Genomic DNA, 21633 nt, shown 5'->3' with positions numbered 1-21633 from the left:
CATTTGCATTTAAATGGACACACAAAAACGGCGTGGTTTTGCTCACCCCCAAAAAGTGGCAATTTTAACATGCTATAAAAATTATCTGTGGGGTGTTTTGAGCTAAAACTTCACACTCTGGGGACATCAGAGACTTATTTTACATATTGTAAAAAGGAGCATGATAGCTCCCCTTTAAGTTGACAAATTTTTATTAGAATGTCTGTAACAGTTAGTTACGGTCCTCAAATTTGTTTGGCTCAATGCCTTAGTAATCTGAGCTTTAGCAATAATACTTTACTAAATGCAGAGCTCTGTACACCAGAAGTGAGTATTTGTAGTGCATAGCATGTTCTCAATCAAATGATAATCTGATTTTTACTGTCTTAGATGCTAAAAGTATTAAAGAAAATGAGCAGTGGGAGGTTTGTGCACTACTGAGTCACTGGCAGTCTAATTAGTAGATTCAAATACTCCCAAAACTGCTGGAATATCTGCTGACAGCTAATTTGCAGAAAGGTGCTGATTTGTATACTAATGCACTCTAGCATAACGGAGCAGATATTGAAAGATGTAATGTTTTGTCTCTCACTTCTGAGAATAATATCCAAACTGCACCACTACTGCCTCCCCCATACCAGCAGTTCAGTTGAAACACTGCCAGATCATTTGAAAACATTTCATTTCCATTTAATAATGAAAGATAAGTTATGGAATTTAGACTTATATGTGAAAATTGATCTAATGTAATGACGTTGAACTGCTTAAATGTGTTTCTTTTCTTTGGGAATACCGTAAAAAAAAGTTATCATTAATAATTACTGTAACTGATGGATCATCTTTTCATAATAGATTTTTTTCATAATTCTTTATCTACATAAATATAAAAAGGTAAACTTGTTGAAAGTACTGAAATGCATTGCCCTAATCAGTGTTTAAAGCAATAATCAATTTGTTTCCATATCGAACGTGAAACTGCTATGTGACATGACACAATCACAGCCAATCAGAAGATTTAAGCTAGGACCTATAAGGCGTGTTTGTACACATGAAACTTTCTCACACTGGTTACAGTTCAACTAGGAAGAATCTGTGTCTATTCAGTTTCAGCAGGTTTACAGTTAAGCTTTGGCAAAATGAAGAAAATTGAATGTAGTACATACAATATAGGTCAGGAAATTATATAGGCTACATTCACTCAGTCAATGTTTGGGATTTACTGTTACTGGCTGTTTTGGGTCAGTATGATTTTTTTGAAAGACAATTCTTTTATTTAGCATGGATGCATTAAATTGATCAAAGTGACAGTAAAGCCATTTATCATGTTAGAAAAGTTTTCTATTTCAAATAAATGCTGTTCTTTTGAACTTTATTACTCATTAACTTTATTACTCATATTTAAGACTCATTAAATTGATCAAAGTGACAGTAAAGCCATTTATCATGTTAGAAAAGTTTTCTATTTCAGATAAATGCTGTTCTTTTGAACTTTCTGTTCATCAAAGCATCCTGAAAAGAATGTAACATGTGACACTGAAGACTGGAGTAATGGCACCTGAAAATTCAGCTTTGACATTACAAGAAAAAATTTATTATATGTTAAAATATAGGCTATTAAAAAATTTGAAATGGATAGTTCACCCAAAAACGAAAATTCTGTCATCATTTACTCACCCTCAAGTTGTTTCAAACCTGTATGAATTTCCTTCTTCTGTTGAACACAAAAGAAGATATTTTGAAGAAAGCTGGTAACCAAACAGTTGATGGACCCCATTGACTTCCATTAGTATGAAAAAAAAAATACTATGGAAGTTGATGGGTTCCATCAACTGTTCAAGGCATTCTTTAAAGGTGCCATCGAACATTTTTTTACAAGATGTAATATAAGTCTAAGGTGTCCCCTGAATGTGTCTGTGAAGTTGCAGCTCAAAATACCCCATAGATTTTTTTTTAATAAATTTTTTTAACTGCCTATTTTGAGGCAAAATTAGAAATGCGCCGATTCATGCTGCGGCCCCTTTAAATCGCACGCTCTATCACTGCATAAGCAAAGTTCACACAGCTAATATAACCCTCAAAATGGACCTTTACAAAGTGTTCGTCATGCAGCATGTCTAATCGCATAAGTATTGTATTTATTTGGATGTTTACATTTGATTCTGAACGCGTTTGATAGTGCTCTGTGGCTAACGGCTAATGCTACACTGTTGGAGAGATTTATAAAGAATGAAGTTGTGTTTATGAATTATACAGACTGCAAGTGTTTAATAATGAAAATAGCGACGGCTCTTGTCTCCGTGAATACAGTAAGAAACGATGGTAACTTTAACCACATTTAACAGTACATTAGCAACATGCTAACGAAACATTTAGAAAGACAATTTACAAATATCACTAAAAATATCATGTTATCATGGATCATGTCAGTTATTATCGCTCCATCTGCCATTTTTCGCTCTTGTTCTTGCTTGTTTACCTAGTCTGTTGATTCAGCTGTGCACAGCCCCAGACGTTAATACTGTCTGCCCTTGTGTAATGCCTCGATCATGGTCTGGCATATGCAAATATTGGGGGTGTACATATTAATAATCCCAACTGTTACGTAACAGTCAGTGTTATGTTGAGATTCGCCTGTTCTTTGGAGGTCTTTTAAACAAATGAGATTTATATAAGAAGGAGGAAACAATGGAGTTTGAGACTGTATGTCATTTCCATGTACTGAACTCTTGTTATTCAACTATGCAATTTTCAATTCGATGGCACCTTTAAAATATCTTCTTTTGTGTTCAACAGAAGAAAGAAATTCATACAGGTTTGAAGGTGAAAAAGAATCTTACACACCCCAAACTTTTTAAATTTATTAAAATTATTGTTAATGTCAAGTCATTGCATTGTATCAGATTGATTACTAAATTGTTTGTCATTTTCAAACACTCCTGCAGCTTTTATACTTTTAGATCTGTCAAAATGCTGTTTTGCCTCTTTTTACAATCCAGGAACTTTGAAAGCCCTTACATTGGTGATTAATTTTTTTCTTCAACAAAACACTTACAGATTGCTGTTCTGTGCACATGTTTGTCGTTCTGTAACCAGATTGTTTAGAAACAGCACCATATTTAAAACTCTGAACAGGACTGAAAATCTGCTGCTGTATGATTGTAGCCATAGGCCCTGTAACTCTCACCCTTACTGGACTTCTAGATTTTTCCTGCAAGTGTTTAAATGGGCTCAGAGATCCTCAGTTGTATAGGGAGTTTGTGTTTGTCTTGTGTGTTTGTTCAATCTGCCCATGGAGCACCAACTCGGATTCAGTTGTGAGATGCAGGGCTACTTTCCCAGAAAGAGCTTTAGAGAGAAGACAGAGACGAACAATCGCTTTGCATTAGGCGAAAATGCTCTGGCACAGTCAATATCCTGTTAGTGTGTGAGTGCGTGATGGTGCACAGGGATGTAGCTTGTGTTATGGCAAACAACATGATTAAGTGTAAGAAGAAAATGGATAGAAGCAAAGGACAAAATATTCAATAGCAGCTGAGAAGAGGTGCATCTGCCTCTATCCATTCTTTAAAAGCCCTCTTTTACATTCTCATTACTCTCTACTTGTTCTCTTCTTCCCATTTAATCCTTTTCACTTGTTCACAGTCTCTCTCTCTTGCTTCACCTCTTTCTCTTCCATCATAGTGTGTCCTCTGTTGCTCTTCTACATGTAAAATCCTCCTCACTCACTCACTCTCTCTCTTTCTGTTTCTCCAGATGAGTATTAGCCAGCCAGTCGAGTAGAGGATCCCTCACATCCCACCTGCAGTCATGAATGGTAAGAACACAGCTCTTTTGTATGTCAAGGGCATGAAATGTCTTTAAATCTATTAGCCCTTGTGTATTTTAAAACCCATTTGACTTTCTTCTGTGGAACACAAAAGGAGATGTTTAGCAGAATGCCCAAGCTGCTCTTTTCCATATAATTAAAGTGAATGGTGACCATGACTGACTTTCTATAACTTAAATTTCTTGTTTGTTCCTCATACAAAGCTATCATATTGCCTCATCTTGGAATATAATCATATGAGCCACTTTCATAATCCGTTTATTGTGCATTTTGTCTTTTTATTGGAGCTTGACTGCTGGCCCACATCCACTTTTATTATATAGAAGCAAGCAGTTCAGACACTCTACTAAATATCTTCTTTTGTGTTCTGCAAAAGAATGTTATACGGGTTTGGAATAACACAAGGGTGAGTAAATGGTGACAGCGTTTTCAATTTTGGCTGAACAATCCCTTTAAAAGGATGAAGAGGCTATGGAGAATAATTCAGACGCAGCTCATTTGGCTTGTGTGCTGAATCACTACAGCATACAACATTAGCTGCACTATGAGAAAAATATCAAAGGTTTTGGTGTTGTAGAATATTCTAAGAGTGAAGAGTCTTAGTGATGAAATCGTTACCAAAATGTTTTTCTCATAACAGAACATTTTTTAGATTCAGCACAGTGTTTGTATAGAACACACCCAGTTGCTAATGACTTCTTCCCTATTTATATAGGGATATGCTAATATTTGCTAAACTCCATGTAGGATTTTGACAGGTTTTTGAATATTTGCTACACTTTTGCTCATAAAAACACTTTAAAAAACACACTGTTTTACCCCTGAGGAGCTATTTCTGCCTATTCTCACCCTTAAAAGTTATTTTAATAGGCGTAACTTAACGTATATACATTTTAATTTAACGTATTAAAATGTAGTACAATTTTAAACAATTTTAAAATGTACTCTGGTGGCACCATGACACAGTGTTTTATACACATGGCACATTGATTTATACCATTGCCATGGTGCCTTGATTTATACCATCATATTAAATGATTCATATTCAGTGGTGTTTACATAGTACTTCATAGAATACCATAGTTTTACAAAGGTATATGCTTTTACCAGATAAAATTAGTTTGAAGGCACTATAAGACACTTTGAATTAAAGCATCAATCAAATTATGTACAGTAAATGTAAATGGTTATATGCCCCAAAACATGGTAGTACCATGTATATGGTAGAACATGTACCTTCCAGATATACTGATTGAAACACCAGTCTGCTATGGTTCAAGCCAGCTCTCGCTGATGCTTTAATGAAATATTTATCTTACAGTATAAGATAAGCTAGAGAAAGAGAGCAAGCAAAGTGAGTAAAGTATGTTTAATGTCTTGGGTGTGTTTTGTAATGTGACTTAAAGTAAGGCTTCACACAATTTAAGCATTTACATTTTAGCTACAATTTCAGTCCCCAGGAGGGATTTTCAGGTCTATTTGTTGAATGCCGCATCAGGGTGGTGGTAACAGTGGGGAAGCTGAGGCTGCAGGTTTGAACACTAGTTGGTTTCTGAGATCAGTTGTATTTGTGTACTGGCTGGTGTATATTTAATGCTAAATAGCTAAATCTTCTCAAATAAATACTAATGTCAGCACAGTGAGGAACATTTTAGCAATATGTTCTGTGTGTGTATGTGCCTGGGAGCTTATTTTGTACTCATTCATTTATTTATGTGTGTAGTGGCTAATCCTTTATAGCGCTTTTTGGAAAGAGTCACCTCTTAGAAGTGCACATATAAGAGAAACATGTATTGTTTGTTTATAATGTCTGGTATTTTTGGATGCAAGGACATTTTTTATGCTTCTGTAAATTAAATATGCGTCATTTGGTATCTCAAATTTGCATAGCTGTTTCTGTATTAGCGCTAATGCTAAATCAGCACAAAAGCAAACCTGCTACCTCTTCAAAACAGAGAAACACTTACCACTAATAGCTAGATGGGCCTGAATTAGTAATAAAGCTTGAGTACATGTTTCTCTGTGTGGCCTGGAGAGATTAAAATTTCCCAAAGGAGCAGCTGAATACACCATCTCACAGACTCCCTGATTCCCACACTGACACACTCCGTTGCCATGTTTCAATGTTAGGAGACCTGATTGTCTTTGAATATACTGTAAAAAGTAAAAATAAGTAGTAACAAGTTTTCAAAAATTCTTTTTGTTGATGTAAACTTATGTAGCCAGGTTATTTCAGCCATATTACATAGTTGTTGTTTTTTTACTCAGGACAGTCCCTGCTTCTTGAGCTGTGTCCCAACAATTTGATGTAAAAAAAAAATGTACATATGTCCCTGGTTCTGCTTTTAGACTCACTGACTTAAAATTAAGTATCCTCAGTGTCCTTGTAGTGACTGCCCATGCTTCACAATAGGATGACATTGCAGAGAAGGAAAGCTGTTGCTTTGCTATTGCAAATTGTTTTAGAAAATCAGCCTACAATAAGTCAGCCTGTTTTACAATGTAAAACCATTTTTGAATAGCTTTTCTGAAAACTTTCATTTCAGAAAACCATCAACACTGTCACCTGGTGACCCGCTTCATGTAAAATGAAATAAAACAGCTTTTATTAAACTACTGATATGACTGGAGTCATTCTAGTGAACATGATTTCAAACTTACGAAACTACTATTCATTTCTTTAGAAATGTATTTTTTTTTAAATTTACTTTGTTTAAGGTTGGACTAATTGTTTCTTTTTTGCCATAAAAAGCAGCTCTATTTTCCTGAAGAAAAGGCTGCTTATCTCAAATGTTCAAATCTTTTTTATCTTTTGGTGAATGGGATAAATTTCCATAAAGAAAGACATCACATGATTTCACAGACCTGCACTTAATTAATCATGATGGCCTTTTTCTGAATCTCAGCGCTGCTGACAATGCAGGAAACATGAGCTGAAAGTAGTGTTTGTCCTCCCCAGAGAGAAAGAAGGAAGAATGAATAAGATGGTGTGTTCACATTTGTCCCAGTACTTCATTAACTATAGGAAGACCTTAATTAGCATATAATTGTGACACAGTTACTATATGTACTTTCTTTGATTATATAAATGTGTATAAGTGCATAGGTATGAAAACAATGTTCTTTTTGAAGTCTGCTTGAAGCAAACAATGTCAGAGCTGCTATATAGCTGTATTTTTCAAACCAAGTACTGTCTGCACCTATTAAGAGCAGTGCCAAAAACACCAGCAGGTGATAAAAGGCTTGTCTTCAGTACTCTGTGTGAAAGCTGTGTTGAGATTGACCCACTTTGAGCATGTTAAGCGGCAGGCAGGTTGTTATTGGACACTGACATTTTTGATGGATCTTCGCCAGCTTCCTCTGAAAGACATCATGGTTTACATTAATAATACTAAATAATTAATAATGGGTGTATCAGTCTGTTAAAAACCTGTAAAATATGCCACCTCCCTCCAGCCAGACAGACTTCTCTAATGCCTGGATCACACAAACCAACAGCCCTTGTCAAAGCAACAGAGAACTGTTCTCGCAGAGAACTGGCAGGAACTTCAACACCCAGAAAGTAGAAAAACAACAGCTGATCTAGGAAGAGATTTGTGAGGACAGAACATAATAATAAAAAATGATCTTTCACTTTCTCTGTCCATCTCATTGTCACAGGTGGTTTTACTATTTGGGCTATAACTCCAGAAGAAAGGGGGAAACATGACAAACAGTTTGACTCTCTGGCTCCCACTCTGGGCTATTTGTCAGGTAAGACCACACACATACATACACTACTCAAAAGTTTTGTAAGTAAGATTTTTTTTTTTTAAAGAAATGTGTACTTTTATTCAACATGGATACATTAAATTGATCAAAAGTGACAGTAAAGCCATTTATAATGTTACAAAATATATATATATTTCAAATATGTACTGTTCTATTCATCACAGATTCATAAAAAAAAAAAAAGTTTGCATAAAAATATTAAACAACACAACTGTTTTCAACACTGATACTAATAAGAAATGCTTGAGCACCAAATCAGCATATTAGAATGAATTCTGACAGATCATGTGACAGTGAAGACTGGAGTAATGGCTGTTGAAAATTCAGATTTACATCATAGGATCACATTTAAAATATATTAAAATAGAAAACAGTTCTTTTAAATGGTAATATTTCACAATATTGCTGTTTTTACTGTAGTTTTTGTCAAATAAATGTAGCTTTTCTGAGCATATGAGACTTTCAAAAGAAAAAATTCTAGTGTATTCACATTTATATTCTGCTCTAATAGGGCCATATTTACTAAACGGGGTGAATTAGCGTGAGAGCACAATTCCACAAATGCACCAATGGGAGTGGCAAGTTTTGCGCATGATCTACTGCTGACACGCAAACAAAGTCCCTTTAAGACAAGTCATTTCACTCGGTGGCCATATTTGAAATGCCTCTCGGGCATGCAAGTGCAGCTCCTATCTCTTTGAATGGGGAAACATCAAATTCTCCAAAGCTTTGGATTAAATTTCATATTTAAAATCACCAATGAAATCTGACAACAACTGTCTCATAAATTTTGTTTCTAAACGCTCGAATCATGACAAAAAAATGATTTTTTTCATTCTGGATCAAGCTAATGTGCATGAGCAGTCCTAAGTGCGTGTTTCTATAGGAAGCGGGCTTTTGATTGTTTCTTTAGGAACCAGAGCTTCTAACTGCCGCTGCAGTGACATGATGACTTTACCAATCGGTGATTCGCTCTTATTTAGAAGGCGGGACTTATTCCGCCATATTGCATGTCGCACTTTCTCCCATTCAAAATAATACGAGTGACGTGTCTTGTGTTATTCTATTGTCTTTGACGCGAATTAAAGAAAACAGACGCAGTCAAATCATTTACATAATGACCAACGCAATCTTCCAAGAGCAGTGCAAATTAGTGTTGGGTCACAAATAAGCAGAGCTGATGCTCATCAGGTGCGGGTCGACACAGGCGCAACTTGTTACATGTAATCTGACAAACACGTACACATATACAGTGGCATGAAAAAGTATGTGAACCCCTTGCAGAATCTGTGAAAATGAGAATTATTTTAATAAAATAAGAGGGATAATAAAAAATGCATGTTATTTTTTGTTTAGTACTGTCCTGAGTAAGATATTTTACATAAAAGATGTTTGCATTTAGTTCACAAGACAAAACAATAGCTGAATTTATTAAAATAACCCCATTCATAAGTATGTGAACCATTGATTCTCAATACTGTGTGTGGTTACCTGATGATCCACGACTATTTTTATGTTTTGTGATGGTTGTTCATGAGTCTCTTGTTTGTCCTGAGCAGTTAAACTGAGCTCTGTTCTTCAGAAAAATCCTCCAGCTCCTGCAGATTCATCAGTTTTCAAGCATTTTTGCATATTTGAACCCTTTCCAGCAGTGGCTGTATGATTTTGAGATCCATCTTTTCACACTGAGGACAACTGAGGGACTCAAACACAACTATTAAAAAAGGTTCAAACATTCACTGATGCTTCAGAAGGAAACACGATGCATTAAGAGCCGAGGGGTGAAAACTTTTGAATTCAAATATCAAGGTAAATTGTACTTAATTTTTCTGCCGGGAAACATGCAAGTATCTTCTGTTGGTTCCGAAGGGCAGTACTAAATGAAAAACAATGATATTTAAACAAAATAAGAACAATTGTGACATCTTCATCCTGTTCAAAAGTTTTCACACCCCGACTCTTAATGCATCATGTTTCCTTCTGGAGCATCAGTGAATGTTTGAACCTTTTTTAATAGTTGTGTTTGAGTCCCTCAGTTGTCCTCAGTGTGAAAAGATGGATCTCAAAATCATACAGCCACTGCTGGAAAGGGTTCAAATATGCAAAAATGCTTGAAAACTGATGAATCTGCAGGACCTGGAGGATTTTTCTGAAGAACAGAGCTCAGTTTAACTGCTCAGAACAAACAAGAGACTCATGAACAACCATCACAAAACAAAAAAACAGTCGTAGATCATCAGGTAACCACACACAGTATTGAGAATCAATGGTTCCCATACTTATGAATGGGGTTATTTTAATAAATTCAGCTATTGTTTTGTCTTGTGAACTAAATGCAAACATCTTTTATGTAAAATATCTTACTCAGGACAGTACTAAACAAAATATAACATGCATTTTTTATTATCCCTCTTATTTTATTAAAATAATTCTCATTTTCACAGATTCTGCAAGGGGTTCACATACTTTTTCATGCCACTGTATAGGCCAACATGGCTTGGCAAACGATATGTTCGGATAACGTCTTACTCTGGCATTCTAAAGAAATTAATACGAGTGGAAAATATTTTCTACCACACGCTCTCTGTTACCTGTGGTGTCTCCTCCTAGCAGCAACTAATTGCAGCCATATTGCAAAATGGGTCAAGACATGCTTTTTTTGGCGTTAAATAATGTAAGTAAATATACTAGCTGAAACATTAGTAAATCACATTGCGTGATTCATTTAAATACTCTCCTCCCATGAATTTTGCGTCTGAAAGGGAAACTCCTACAAATGCATATGCAATAAGGTCAGCCGCAAAAACAACTCGGTCTGCAACTTTTCATGGCTAATTTTACACTGTGTGTCTTTAGTAAATCCTGACAGTAGTTTTTTAACTCCAAAAGAGGGTTTGTGCCGGCACAAGCTGTTAGTAAATCTGGTCCATACAGTGCACAGAATTTTATGTTTTATTTCTTTTTAGGAGATCAAGCACGAAAGTTCTTTCTGCAGTCTGGTCTTCCCACAGCAGTCCTGGCAGACATTTGGTAAGTGTACACACATGTACACACACCCTTAATGTACATACATTCTTAATCCGGTTCTTCTGTCTTGCCCTTTCCACTTCTCTCCCAAAAAATTTGTATTAAATATGAAGAGTGTGTATTACTTTTGACTCCACCATATATCTATGCACATACAAATAAATTGCACATGTATATGTGTCTGTATGGTTGTGTTTTCTTTGGCAGAGCTGGTTTTATCATAATGGTGTTGTGAAATGAATGTGTGTGGGACAATGTGATTTGTAGTCACATACCTCTCTGGAGGGTGGAGGTTCCCAAAAGTAACCTCTTCCTGTCTGTGGTTAGTCTACTGGTGTAAACACTGTCGCCCATCCACAAACAGGATGTAGATTTACTGATGCAGGACACAGAAACTTTGATTTGAGTTTATAGCAAGCATTTGCTTGTTCTAAAATGCTCTTGTACATAAATAAATATGGTAGCATAACAAAAATCTGAGCCAACAATAATGCTGCTCTGTCATCACACACCAACTGAGTTTCTCTTTTGGGATTGTAATAGCAATTAGTGCTCTGTAAGCCACTTTTGATGAGAATGGCTGCTTCCTTTCTTTCAGGGCACTGGCGGATATAGGAAAGGACGGAAAGATGGACAGATTGGAGTTCTCCATTGCAATGAAACTAATTAAACTGCAGCTGCAGGGTCAGCCCCTCCCATCCAGCCTGCCAATCATCATGAAGCAAACGCCTACCCCTGTTATGACATCATCATCACGGTTTGGTATGAGTTGATAGCTGGTTATGTAACGTTGGGATTGTTTGCTTTGTTGTCAAATCTCATACTACAGGTTATGACTAAGATTATGCTGAAATTAAGATATACAGTCAAACCAAAATGTATTAAGACACCTTGAACATTTCATTCATTAAAACAGTTTATTCACTGTAGTTTAAAAAAATGGTAATAAAATATGACAAGATCTCAGAGTTAAACTGTGTCAGAAAAAATGAATCTTAATTATGTCAGATAACACTTAAAGGATTAGTCCACTTTTAAATAAACTTTTCCTGATAATTTACTCACCCCCATATCATCCAAGATGTCCATGTCTTTCTTTCTTCAGTCGAAAAGAAATTAAGGTTTTTGAGGAAAACATTACAGGATTTTTCTCCTTATAGTAGACTTCAATGGGCACCAAACAGTTGAAGGTCAAAATTAGTTTCACTGCAGCTTCAAATTGTTCAACACGATCCCAGATGAGAAATAAGGGTCTCATCTAGTGAAACCATCGCTCATTTTCTGAAAAAAATTGAAAATTATATTTTATTATATAATTTTATTAACCAGAAATGCTCATCTTGAACTAGCTCTCTTCTTCTTCTCCTGTATTTCCAGCAGTGTAGACGCTGCTAAGCGTATTACTGCCCTCCACAGGTCAACTGAGGAACTAATTTTTATATGCAATATGCTAGTTCAATAGTATATAACAATTAGTTCAAACTTTGGCCTGTAGAGGGCAGTATTACGCTTAGCAGTGTCTACACTGCTGGAATTCTAATAGAGGAGAAGAAGAAGAGAGCTAGTTCAAGATGAGCATTTAAGGTTAAAACTTATATAATTTTTGATTTTTTTTTCAGAAAATGAGCGATGGTTTCACTAGATAAGACCCTTATTTCTCATCTGGGGTCGTGTTGAACAATTTGAAGCTGCACTGAAACTAATTTTGACCTTCAACTGTTTGGTGCCCATTGAAGTCTACTATAAGGAGAAAAATCCTGCAATGTTTTCATCAAAAACTTTAATTTCTTTTCGACTGAAGAAAGAAAGACATGGACATCTTGGATGACATGGGGGTGAGTAAATTATCAGGAAAAGTTTATTTAAAAGTGGACTACTCCTTTAAGCAAAACATGGTCAGGTCAAAGTGTCTGAATCATTTTTGGTTCCAATTTATCAATTTTACTGGTAGCCCACTGTATGAAGAATTTTGTCAGTTTACTTTATTTTGCTATCCTCACTTACATAAATGAACTATAGTGTACTGCACCCACTAGTAAAAATATATCAAAAATCTCTGAATAATTTTTGGTTTGACTGTATATGAATATTTTTCATATAAAATCTCTCTAAATGTGTAAATGGTACTTATTACATTTTACATTTAATAGTGTTATTAATCATTAGTGTTTTTAAAGATTAACTTGAGAGTGAGCATTAGATGACGGCAAATGTAAAAGAAATAAGCATGAACCGTTATGCAGTATAGTCCGATATTTACTCTATATGCAATATCTGTAATGTATATGGTACTGTACCAATAAATCTTGTAGAAATGATCTCAGACAATCTGTCTATGTTTTATTTCAGGTATGGGTTCCATGCCAAATCTCTCTGCCATGTCAGTGATGCCCATCCTGACATCCATCCCCCCAGTCCCTACCATGACCCCTTTGGTCCCTGTGCCCACTCTGATGTCAGGACAACTGCCTCAGATGCCCAACTCAATCAGTGTGCCAGCTTTACCTAACGGCAATGCAACTCTCTTCACACCAGCACCAGGTATTCTGAATTCATTCACATGCAGCATTTTACACAGTATTATGCAGTTACTATTAAATCTATATGCAGCGAGACTCAAGCATTGATTTATTGCATTATCTAAAACTCAGTTACAAAGTTTGTATGTGCTTTAAGTAATTGTTTTTTTTTTTCTTTTACTTTTCAAGCATTCCCAATCACCAGTGGTTTGAGTAAATCTCACTCGCTCTTGGACCTTGGCTCTAGCAGGTGTGAACCATAAGTGCAACGCCTATGTTTGTATTGGAATTGGGCGTAATATCTGTTGCATGCAAGCGTGTGTTTCAGTGAGAGCTAAAAAAGATGTGATTTTCTTAGAACTGGGCTTGTTTTGCCAGTACTAAAAGTTTATAGTAAATAAGAGTGTGTTTGCTGACAGAGTGCTTGAATAGCACAGCTGTCTCCTTGTATCTTAATAGGATCTTGTTAGAGTTCCTCCGAGAGCCATCCAATCTCCATGTGGTGGTACAGAAGCCTGTAATAAATGTACTAATACCTGCTTAGTGCCTGTTTAAAAATTAATTTAGGTCTACACAATGTATTTGGGATGATTATCCTGGTGATATAAAATTAAGGAACATCATATATATTGCAGTCATTGAATGCACTTTTTTAGGCATAAGGTTTCCTAAAGTTTCCATTTCCATTTCACTGGTGTCATTACATTCGTAGTATTTTAGTGAAAATATATTTTGATAAATATCGCTGTTTATTTTCATGCAGTGTTATAATGATGCATATAAATGACAATGATTAAATATTATTCTCTTTTTGTTTATGTAGTGAAAAACTTTAAACTAGATTTTTAACATTTTCAATGTACTAGGCTACAATGTTTTTTTTTGTAATTATGCTTCCTATGGAAAAGTTTTAAGCCATTTCAGGGCTAGTGTTGTCAAAAGTACCGAACGTGAGTTGGTATTGAAATTTTAAGAATGTGACGCTTTGAGCGCTGCTCAGGACACCTCTGATTGGCCTTTGTGTTCACGTGGTCATCAGATACAGTCAAACCAAAAATTATTCAGAAATTTTTGATATATTTTTTACTAGTGGGTGCAGGACACTATAGTTAATTTATGTAAGTGAGGATAGCAAAATAAAGTAAACTGTGACATATTATACCCAAAAATTCTTCATACAGTAGATTACCAGTAAAATTTATAAAAATTTGGAACCAAAAATTATTCAGACACTTTGACCTGACCATGTTTTGCTTAAGTGTTATCTGACATAATTAAGATTCATTTTTTCTGACACAGTTTAACTCTGAAATCTTGTCATATTTAATTACCATTTTTTAAACTATTATGAATAAACTGTATTAATGAATGAAATGTTCAAGGTGTCTGAATAAATTTTGGTTTGACTGTATGTCTGTGATTGGCTACAATGATCAATACACGGGAGCATTTGAAAGCACTCAGAAGTGTTTGAATTTGACAAAATACTGTGTGTTTCAGCAATATCATTCAGCCTTATTTTGCCTGTGTGCATCCTCCCAATGTGTTTGGGTTTGTTTATAGGTGTATTGGCCAGTTGTTAGGATCGTAATTTCACTCAGGTCACATAGCCTGAGTCTACATGTCATTTAAGTCAATCTCACACTCTGTCAACGTTATATCTATCATTCCAGCCCATGCCGAGCTGCAGAAGGCTGCAGAATTCTGTTAGTGTTATCTCAGAATATTTAAAAATATGTAAACTGACAGCAGTGAGTTGGAATACTGCGGAATTGCTCATAGTTATGAGTTTTAATTATGATTTTAATGGTCCCGGTAGTGGTAATTACTGCTCTAACAAGGATTCAGCAAACCTTCCTCAGACATATCAATTATTAAAAGTATGATGTCACAGCAGAATCTCACAGCACTGGAGGAAAAGCTGATCTTGCAGCTAGCTGGAGACCAGTTGTCTACTTTATCATGGTCTGGGATATTGGTTCATGAAAGGATTAGATTAGTGTTAATGAGCAGCTGCTAAATAGAGCTTATTTGAAAATAATTCGGCATGCAAATGCAATTTCTGAATTTAAGAGTGCTATACAAATAAAAACTGTCAGGAATTATCTGAACACATGCATGATTTGATGAATGAATATGATCTATATTTAGCATTAGTTAGCACATTCAAGGGTATCATACATTTATTAATTAGGTGCAATATACAGTAATATATTTAGAGTATTAATAAGTAATTTTATTTACTAGAGAAATAAAATACATGAAAGACATACTAACTTCTTTTCTAAATTCCCACAGTTCTAACTCTTCCTCCACCACCTCCCTTGCGAGTAACTCCCCTAAAATGAGTGCATCTGATTGGGCGGTGCCTCAGTCATCCCGTCTGAAATACCGGCAGCAGTTCAACAGCCTGGACAAGCTGATGAGCGGATACCTGTCAGGTGAGTGTGTGTTTGTAGATGTCAGGAAGCAGAGGGAATGGCAGTGTTTGCATATGATAGGGTGTAAGCATCTCCGCATGTGTGTTATGTGTTAACTCTTTGTATGTTTGAAGGTCCCCAGGTCAGAAATGCCCTCACAGCATCAAACCTCACGCAAACACAGCTTGCCACCATATGGTGAGTTCACAAAGCACTGCACTCACAATAAAAATCTCAAGAACATGCCTTGGTGATGTTATTTGCATGCACTCACTTCCTCCATATGCATTATTTATACATTAGTATTATTTTTACAACACAATTATTTTCATTTATGCTGATTTTAATAAAAAAAGAATAATAATAATATATATATAAAATAATAAATAAATAAAGACATAGCATGTTTGATTAGGATGCTTTGCATGAATTTATTACAATAATGATAATATATATATAAAAAATATAATATAATATAACATACTATATCCAAGTGCAAAAAAATCTAAGCCTAAAAATTGTCTTTATTTTATATTAACATTAGTGATATACAGAGTTGTCATAACACTTTGATTTTACTTAATACATGTTAATGTGAGTGGGAAAATTAAACATTTTATTTTTAACTTTAGTTTTGGTAAAAGATAACTTGTTATTGTATTTTTTGTTTTTCAAAAAATTCAATAAATAAATGCCAGAAACTTGTTGAAGACCCCTGCATTAATCACTTGGACACGTTAAACTCTGGCTCACACTGTGTTGCTCTAAGCAGTGTGTTAAACACCTACTTCCACAGTGTTGCGTCTGCTGTTTAGGTGCCAGTTGGATGATTAGCAATTATAATTCTTCTATTTAACATCTGAAATGCTTCCAGGTTAATCACAAAAGTGTGTGCTTGCGCATGGCTATATGTATGTATATATATCTATCTGCAGGAGTCTTGCTGATGTAGATCGTGATGGGCAGTTGAGAGCAGAAGAGTTTATTCTAGCAATGCACCTGGTTGATATGGCCAAGACTGGGCGGCCTTTACCTCTGACTCTACCTCCTGACCTTGTGCCACCTTCGCTGAGGTAAAACACACACAGACCCGCCCACACTGAAATGAGCAGGTTATGGAGGAGACCGTGTTTAATTCTGTGAGTGTGTGTTTGTTTTTCAGAACAGCGAAGTCATGTGATCTGCTGAACGGACCTGTTCCTCTGATTAACACAGAGCTGATTGAGCCAGAAAATACACAGAAAAGCAAGAGCAACGGTATTATGGGTGATTATGATTATTATTAACCCATATTGCCTCTCTATGTATATCTACAGTATATATATGAGCAATATCACACAAGTAGCCGTGCGATATGGCTGTATATCAGCACGGCTGTGATTCGTCCGTAGTGTGGTAAATAAAGATTTGATGTTTGAAAAAGAAAAAAAAAATTTGTCAAAACTTTAACTTTAAAATTTACTCAAAACAACACTATGTCTATAAAGGGTAATGTTTTATGTATTTGAAGAGCGCAGAACAGCCTTGCTATATAACGTTAATGGATGTAAGTTAATTATAATCATATTTAACATAGCACAATTCGACTTGCTCTGGAAAAAATAATAAATTAATAAGACCAAAGATTGCCTGTTTTATGTACTAAAATTGAATTATGTCTCATGTTTAACCACTATAAGATCCAGCGGTAAATCTCCGAAGCACTGGCCGAGATGAAGCTGTTCTTGGCGCGTGCACGACCAGCGAACGGCCGTTGACGACCTGTAGCTCGCATCCGAAAATGTCAAAATAAATTGTAAAATAGGCACTATGATTAAATACGAGTCACATATTTCAGGTCTAAACAACTACATTCTCGCCTAAAAAACTCTTAAAACTACAGTTCGTGGTACAACAAATGTAGTATTAGCGAAAATTATGTTGGATTTGCTCGTCCGTCATTTCTAGCGGAGTGATACAAACGGTGAAAAGGTAGGAGTGCTGTTATCACTGAAATATCGCACGGCTATCAGCCAATCAGATTCGAGAATCAGACAGAACTGTTGTGTGTGTGTGTGTGTATGTATGTATATATATATATATACTTATTTATATATTTATATATACAATTTATATATTTATATATACAATTTAATATAAGATATATACACAGAATTGCTGAAATGAAAGATTTAAAATTACAAAATTGTGTGTTGCATTTTAAACTTGGTCTATGATAACATGCATTTAGTATCATATTAATGTATTTATTGAATTCATGATGCTCACATTCAAAGTTAATAATAAGTTATAAGCTTTTAATTTATAATTTTAATACAGGTGGGACAGTACAATATTAGCTGATTTCTCCCTTTTAAACATTTGCTTTTGTCAAAATTATTTCTGTTTTATGCATATATATATATATATATATATATATACATAAAATACAGATAATACAAATACAGTAAAAACACTAACATTGTGAAATATTACATGATTAAATACAATTTAAAAGAATGGTTTTCTATATTAATATATTTAAAAATGTTTTGTATACCTGTGATGGCAAAGCTGAATTTTCAGCAGCCATTACTCCAGTCTTCAGTGTCACATGATCCTTCAGAAATCATTCTAATATGCTGATTTTCTTGAGAACTAAATCAGCATATTAGAATGATTTCAGACAGATCATGTAATATTTCACGATATTACTGTTTTTACTGTATTTTTGATCAAATAAAAGCAGCCTTTGTGAGCATAAGTATTTATTTCTTAAAAAAAAAAAAAATCTTACTGACCTCAAACCTTTGAATGGTAGTATATGCTAATATATACAAGCACACTTATGCAAATACATACTCACATTATAAACACACACTGTCCTTATTTATACACAGTATTGTAAATGATCCTTCTAAATATAGCTGATTCAGCTGAACAAACAGCTTAAACAGCTTTATATTTCCCTCATGATATAGTCTTTTTATTGAATATACAGTTTTCTGTGATGTATATTTCTATATTTTATTGTGTTGACTTAGATGCTTCTTAACTCACTTTCTGTCTCCCTCTCTCAGTGTCATTTGAGGATAAACTGAGAGAGAATTTCCAGAGAGGAAATGCAGAGCTGGAAAAAAGACGTTTGGCTCTGCTGGAGGAACAAAAGAAAGAGGAGGAGAGGAGGAGAGAAGAGGAGAGGCGAGAGGAGGAGAAGAGACAGCAGAAGGAGAGGGAAGAGAGAGAACGGAAGGAGAGAGAGACCCGGGAGATGGAGCTGAGGAGACAGAGGGAAGAGGAGAGGAGGATAGAGAGACAGAGAGAGCTAGAACGACAGAGAGAAGAAGAAAGACTGAAAGAATTAGAGCGACGTGAGGCAAGTAGAGCACACAAGGGCAGACAGAGGTTGAACGACCACTAGGATATTACAGAAAAGCCGTACATTTTTTCCACATGTGTACGTTTTTATGAATAAATTATATATACACACTCGGGCTGTCAAAAAAAAAGAAACATCATAGTTATCTATCTATCTATCTATCTATCTATCTATTGATATAAATTGTTGTCTACATATAGATAGATAGATAGATAGATAGATAGATAGATAGATAGATAGATAGATTATCTATCTATCTATATGTAGACAACAATTTATATCAAATATATATTATACAAATATAGTATAGAAATTAAATGTTTGTACAGCTGTCTAAACACCATAAATCAGCTTTTACATCAACTATGGATGTATTGCATTTGCATAAAAAATGTAGTGACATTATTGTTACACTAGTAATATAGTGGTTAAATAATACATAAATTAAATAATTTAAAAAAAAATGAAAATATGAAATTATTATTACAAATCTTAAAGCTTGCAATTATTAATTATCAATTACTCTACTGTATGTACTATTTTATGACAGTTTAATGCTTCTTTAATGCTGTTTCATTAATTAATTAATTAATTAATTGACTAATTTCATTACACAGCAAAATAGAGTAATTGTGTTAAATAATTGCGATGTTTATGTATATGTTTAATTAAGTCATTATACACTGTTCCAGTCGAGTGGTTCCCAATTCTCGTCCTAGGAAAGCGATGGGAGCATAATTGCGTAGTATATTCATAGTAGTATAGTCTCCTCTTTTTGTCTCTTTCAGGAAGCAGAGCGACAGAGGCGAATGGAATGGGAGAAGAGCAAACGAGTGGAACTTCAGACACAGAGAGAAAAAGAGCAGAGCGACATACAGAGACTTAAGGACAGGAAGAGGAGTCTCGAGATGGAGCTGGAGGCGGTGGTCAGATTGCTGTTTCTTCTTTCTATTTTTTTTATATACTTATTCTCCACGCAATCTCATAAACCCTGCGGCATTGATGGTTATATTATATTACAATTTAAAAACATTTTAGTCTTTTCTTCTCCTAGGGTAACAAGCATAAGCAGATCTCCGATCGCCTCCGGGACGCCAAGAGTAAGAGGCAGGTCCAGAGGGCCGAGCTAGACCTGATCAATCAGAAGAGAGATAGTCGTATTACGGATATCAACTCCCTGCAGCTGCAGTTTGAGGTATGTTTTGTTTTTGTTGCATGAATAGCATTGTATTAGGTCATACTGTACATGCATTGCAAGGATGTCCATCTGGGAAAAACTCTTTTCTTGTTGTTCTGTACTGTTCAAAAGATTTTTTATTTTTGACATTAATAATTTTCTTCAGCAAGGATGCATTAAATTGATCAAAAGTGACAGTAAAGACATTTAGAATGTTACAAAAGATTTCTATTTCAAATAAATGCTGTTATTTTGAATCTGGAAAAGAAAAGTATCACGATTTCCACAAAAATATTAAGTAGCACAATATTTTTTAACATTGATAATAATAATAAATGTTTTGTAAGCATCAAATCAGCATATTAGAATGATTTCTGAATGATCACGTGACACTGAAGACTGAAGTAATAGCTGCTGAAAATGTTTCTTTTTGTTACCACAAGAATAAATTACATTTTAAAGGTGCCCAAGAATGCTTTTTCACAAGATGTAATATAAGTCTGAGGTTTCCCCTGAATGTGTCTGTGAAGTTTCAGCTCAAAATACCCCATAGATTTTTTTTAAATTAATTTTTTTAACTGCCTATTTTGGGGCATCATTAACTATGCACTGATTTTTTTCAGCGCGCCGCCCCTTTAATTCGCGTGCTCCCTGCCACACGAGCTCTCGATTATATTACAGCACATTTACAAAGTTCACACAGCTAATATAAGCCTCAAATGGATCGTTACAAGATGTTTGTCATGCATGCTGTATGCATGCTTCGAATTATGTGAGTAAAGTATTTATTTTGATGTTTATATTTGATTCTCTTTGAGTTTGAGGCTGTGCTCCGTGGTTAACGGCTAATGCTACACTGTTGGAGAGATTTATAAAGAATGAAGTTGTGTTTATGAATTATACAGACTGCAAGTGTTTAAAAATGAAAATAGCGACGGCTCTTGTCTCCGTGAATTCAGTAAGAAACGATGGTAACTTTAACCTCATTTAACAGTACATTAGCAACATGCTAACGAAACATTTAGATAGACAATTTACAAAATATCACTAAAAATATCATGCTATCATGGATTATGTCAGTTATTATTGCTCCATCTGCCATTTTCGCTGTTGTTCTTGCTTACCTAGTCTGTTGATTCACCTGTGCAGATCCAGACGTTACTGGCTGCCCTTGTCTAATGCCTTTCATAATGTTGGGAACATGGGCTGGCATATGCAAATATTGGGGCGTACACCCCGACTGTTACGTAACAGTCGGTGTTATGTTGAGATCCGCGTGTTTTCCGGAAGTCTTTTAAACAAATGAGATTTACATAAGAAAGAGAAAGCAATGGAGTTTGAAACTCAGTGTATGTCTTTTCCATGTACTGAACTCTTGTTATTCAACTATGGCAAGGTAAATTCAAATTTTGAATCTAGGGCACCTTTAAAATTGATTCAAATAGGAAATAATTTCACAATATTACTGTGTTTACTGTATTTTTTGATCAAATAAATGCAGAGTGAACATAAGAGACTTCTTTCTAAACATTAAAAAATCTTACTGACCTCACCCT

General features: G+C 35.0%; 1 protein-coding gene across 5 annotated transcripts in view; it reads left to right on the top strand.

The window, feature by feature from the left end:
• itsn2a (intersectin 2a) overlaps window positions 1–21633 on the top strand; it is a 59664-nt gene that overhangs the window by 15309 nt on the left and 22722 nt on the right. For 3 of the 5 annotated variants that reach the window (XM_048206771.1, XM_048206774.1, XM_048206775.1), the window contains exons 2-14: window positions 3733–3793; window positions 7466–7558; window positions 10543–10606; window positions 11202–11365; window positions 12953–13144; window positions 13312–13372; window positions 15421–15563; window positions 15677–15740; window positions 16478–16615; window positions 16705–16808; window positions 18602–18897; window positions 19689–19826; window positions 19955–20095. In XM_048206771.1, the coding sequence (XP_048062728.1) occupies window positions 3787–3793; window positions 7466–7558; window positions 10543–10606; window positions 11202–11365; window positions 12953–13144; window positions 13312–13372; window positions 15421–15563; window positions 15677–15740; window positions 16478–16615; window positions 16705–16808; window positions 18602–18897; window positions 19689–19826; window positions 19955–20095 (1605 nt within the window). In that variant the 5' untranslated portion in view covers window positions 3733–3786. The remainder of the gene's footprint in view (window positions 1–3732; window positions 3794–7465; window positions 7559–10542; window positions 10607–11201; window positions 11366–12952; window positions 13145–13311; window positions 13373–15420; window positions 15564–15676; window positions 15741–16477; window positions 16616–16704; window positions 16809–18601; window positions 18898–19688; window positions 19827–19954; window positions 20096–21633) is intronic. The other 2 variants (XM_048206772.1, XM_048206776.1) reach the window with 1 other exon arrangement.

The sequence above is a fragment of the Megalobrama amblycephala genome, linkage group LG11 (assembly GCF_018812025.1).
Source record: "Megalobrama amblycephala isolate DHTTF-2021 linkage group LG11, ASM1881202v1, whole genome shotgun sequence".
In the NCBI taxonomy this organism is placed as follows: domain Eukaryota; kingdom Metazoa; phylum Chordata; class Actinopteri; order Cypriniformes; family Xenocyprididae; genus Megalobrama; species Megalobrama amblycephala.
This window is presented reverse-complemented; position numbering and strand designations above follow the sequence as displayed.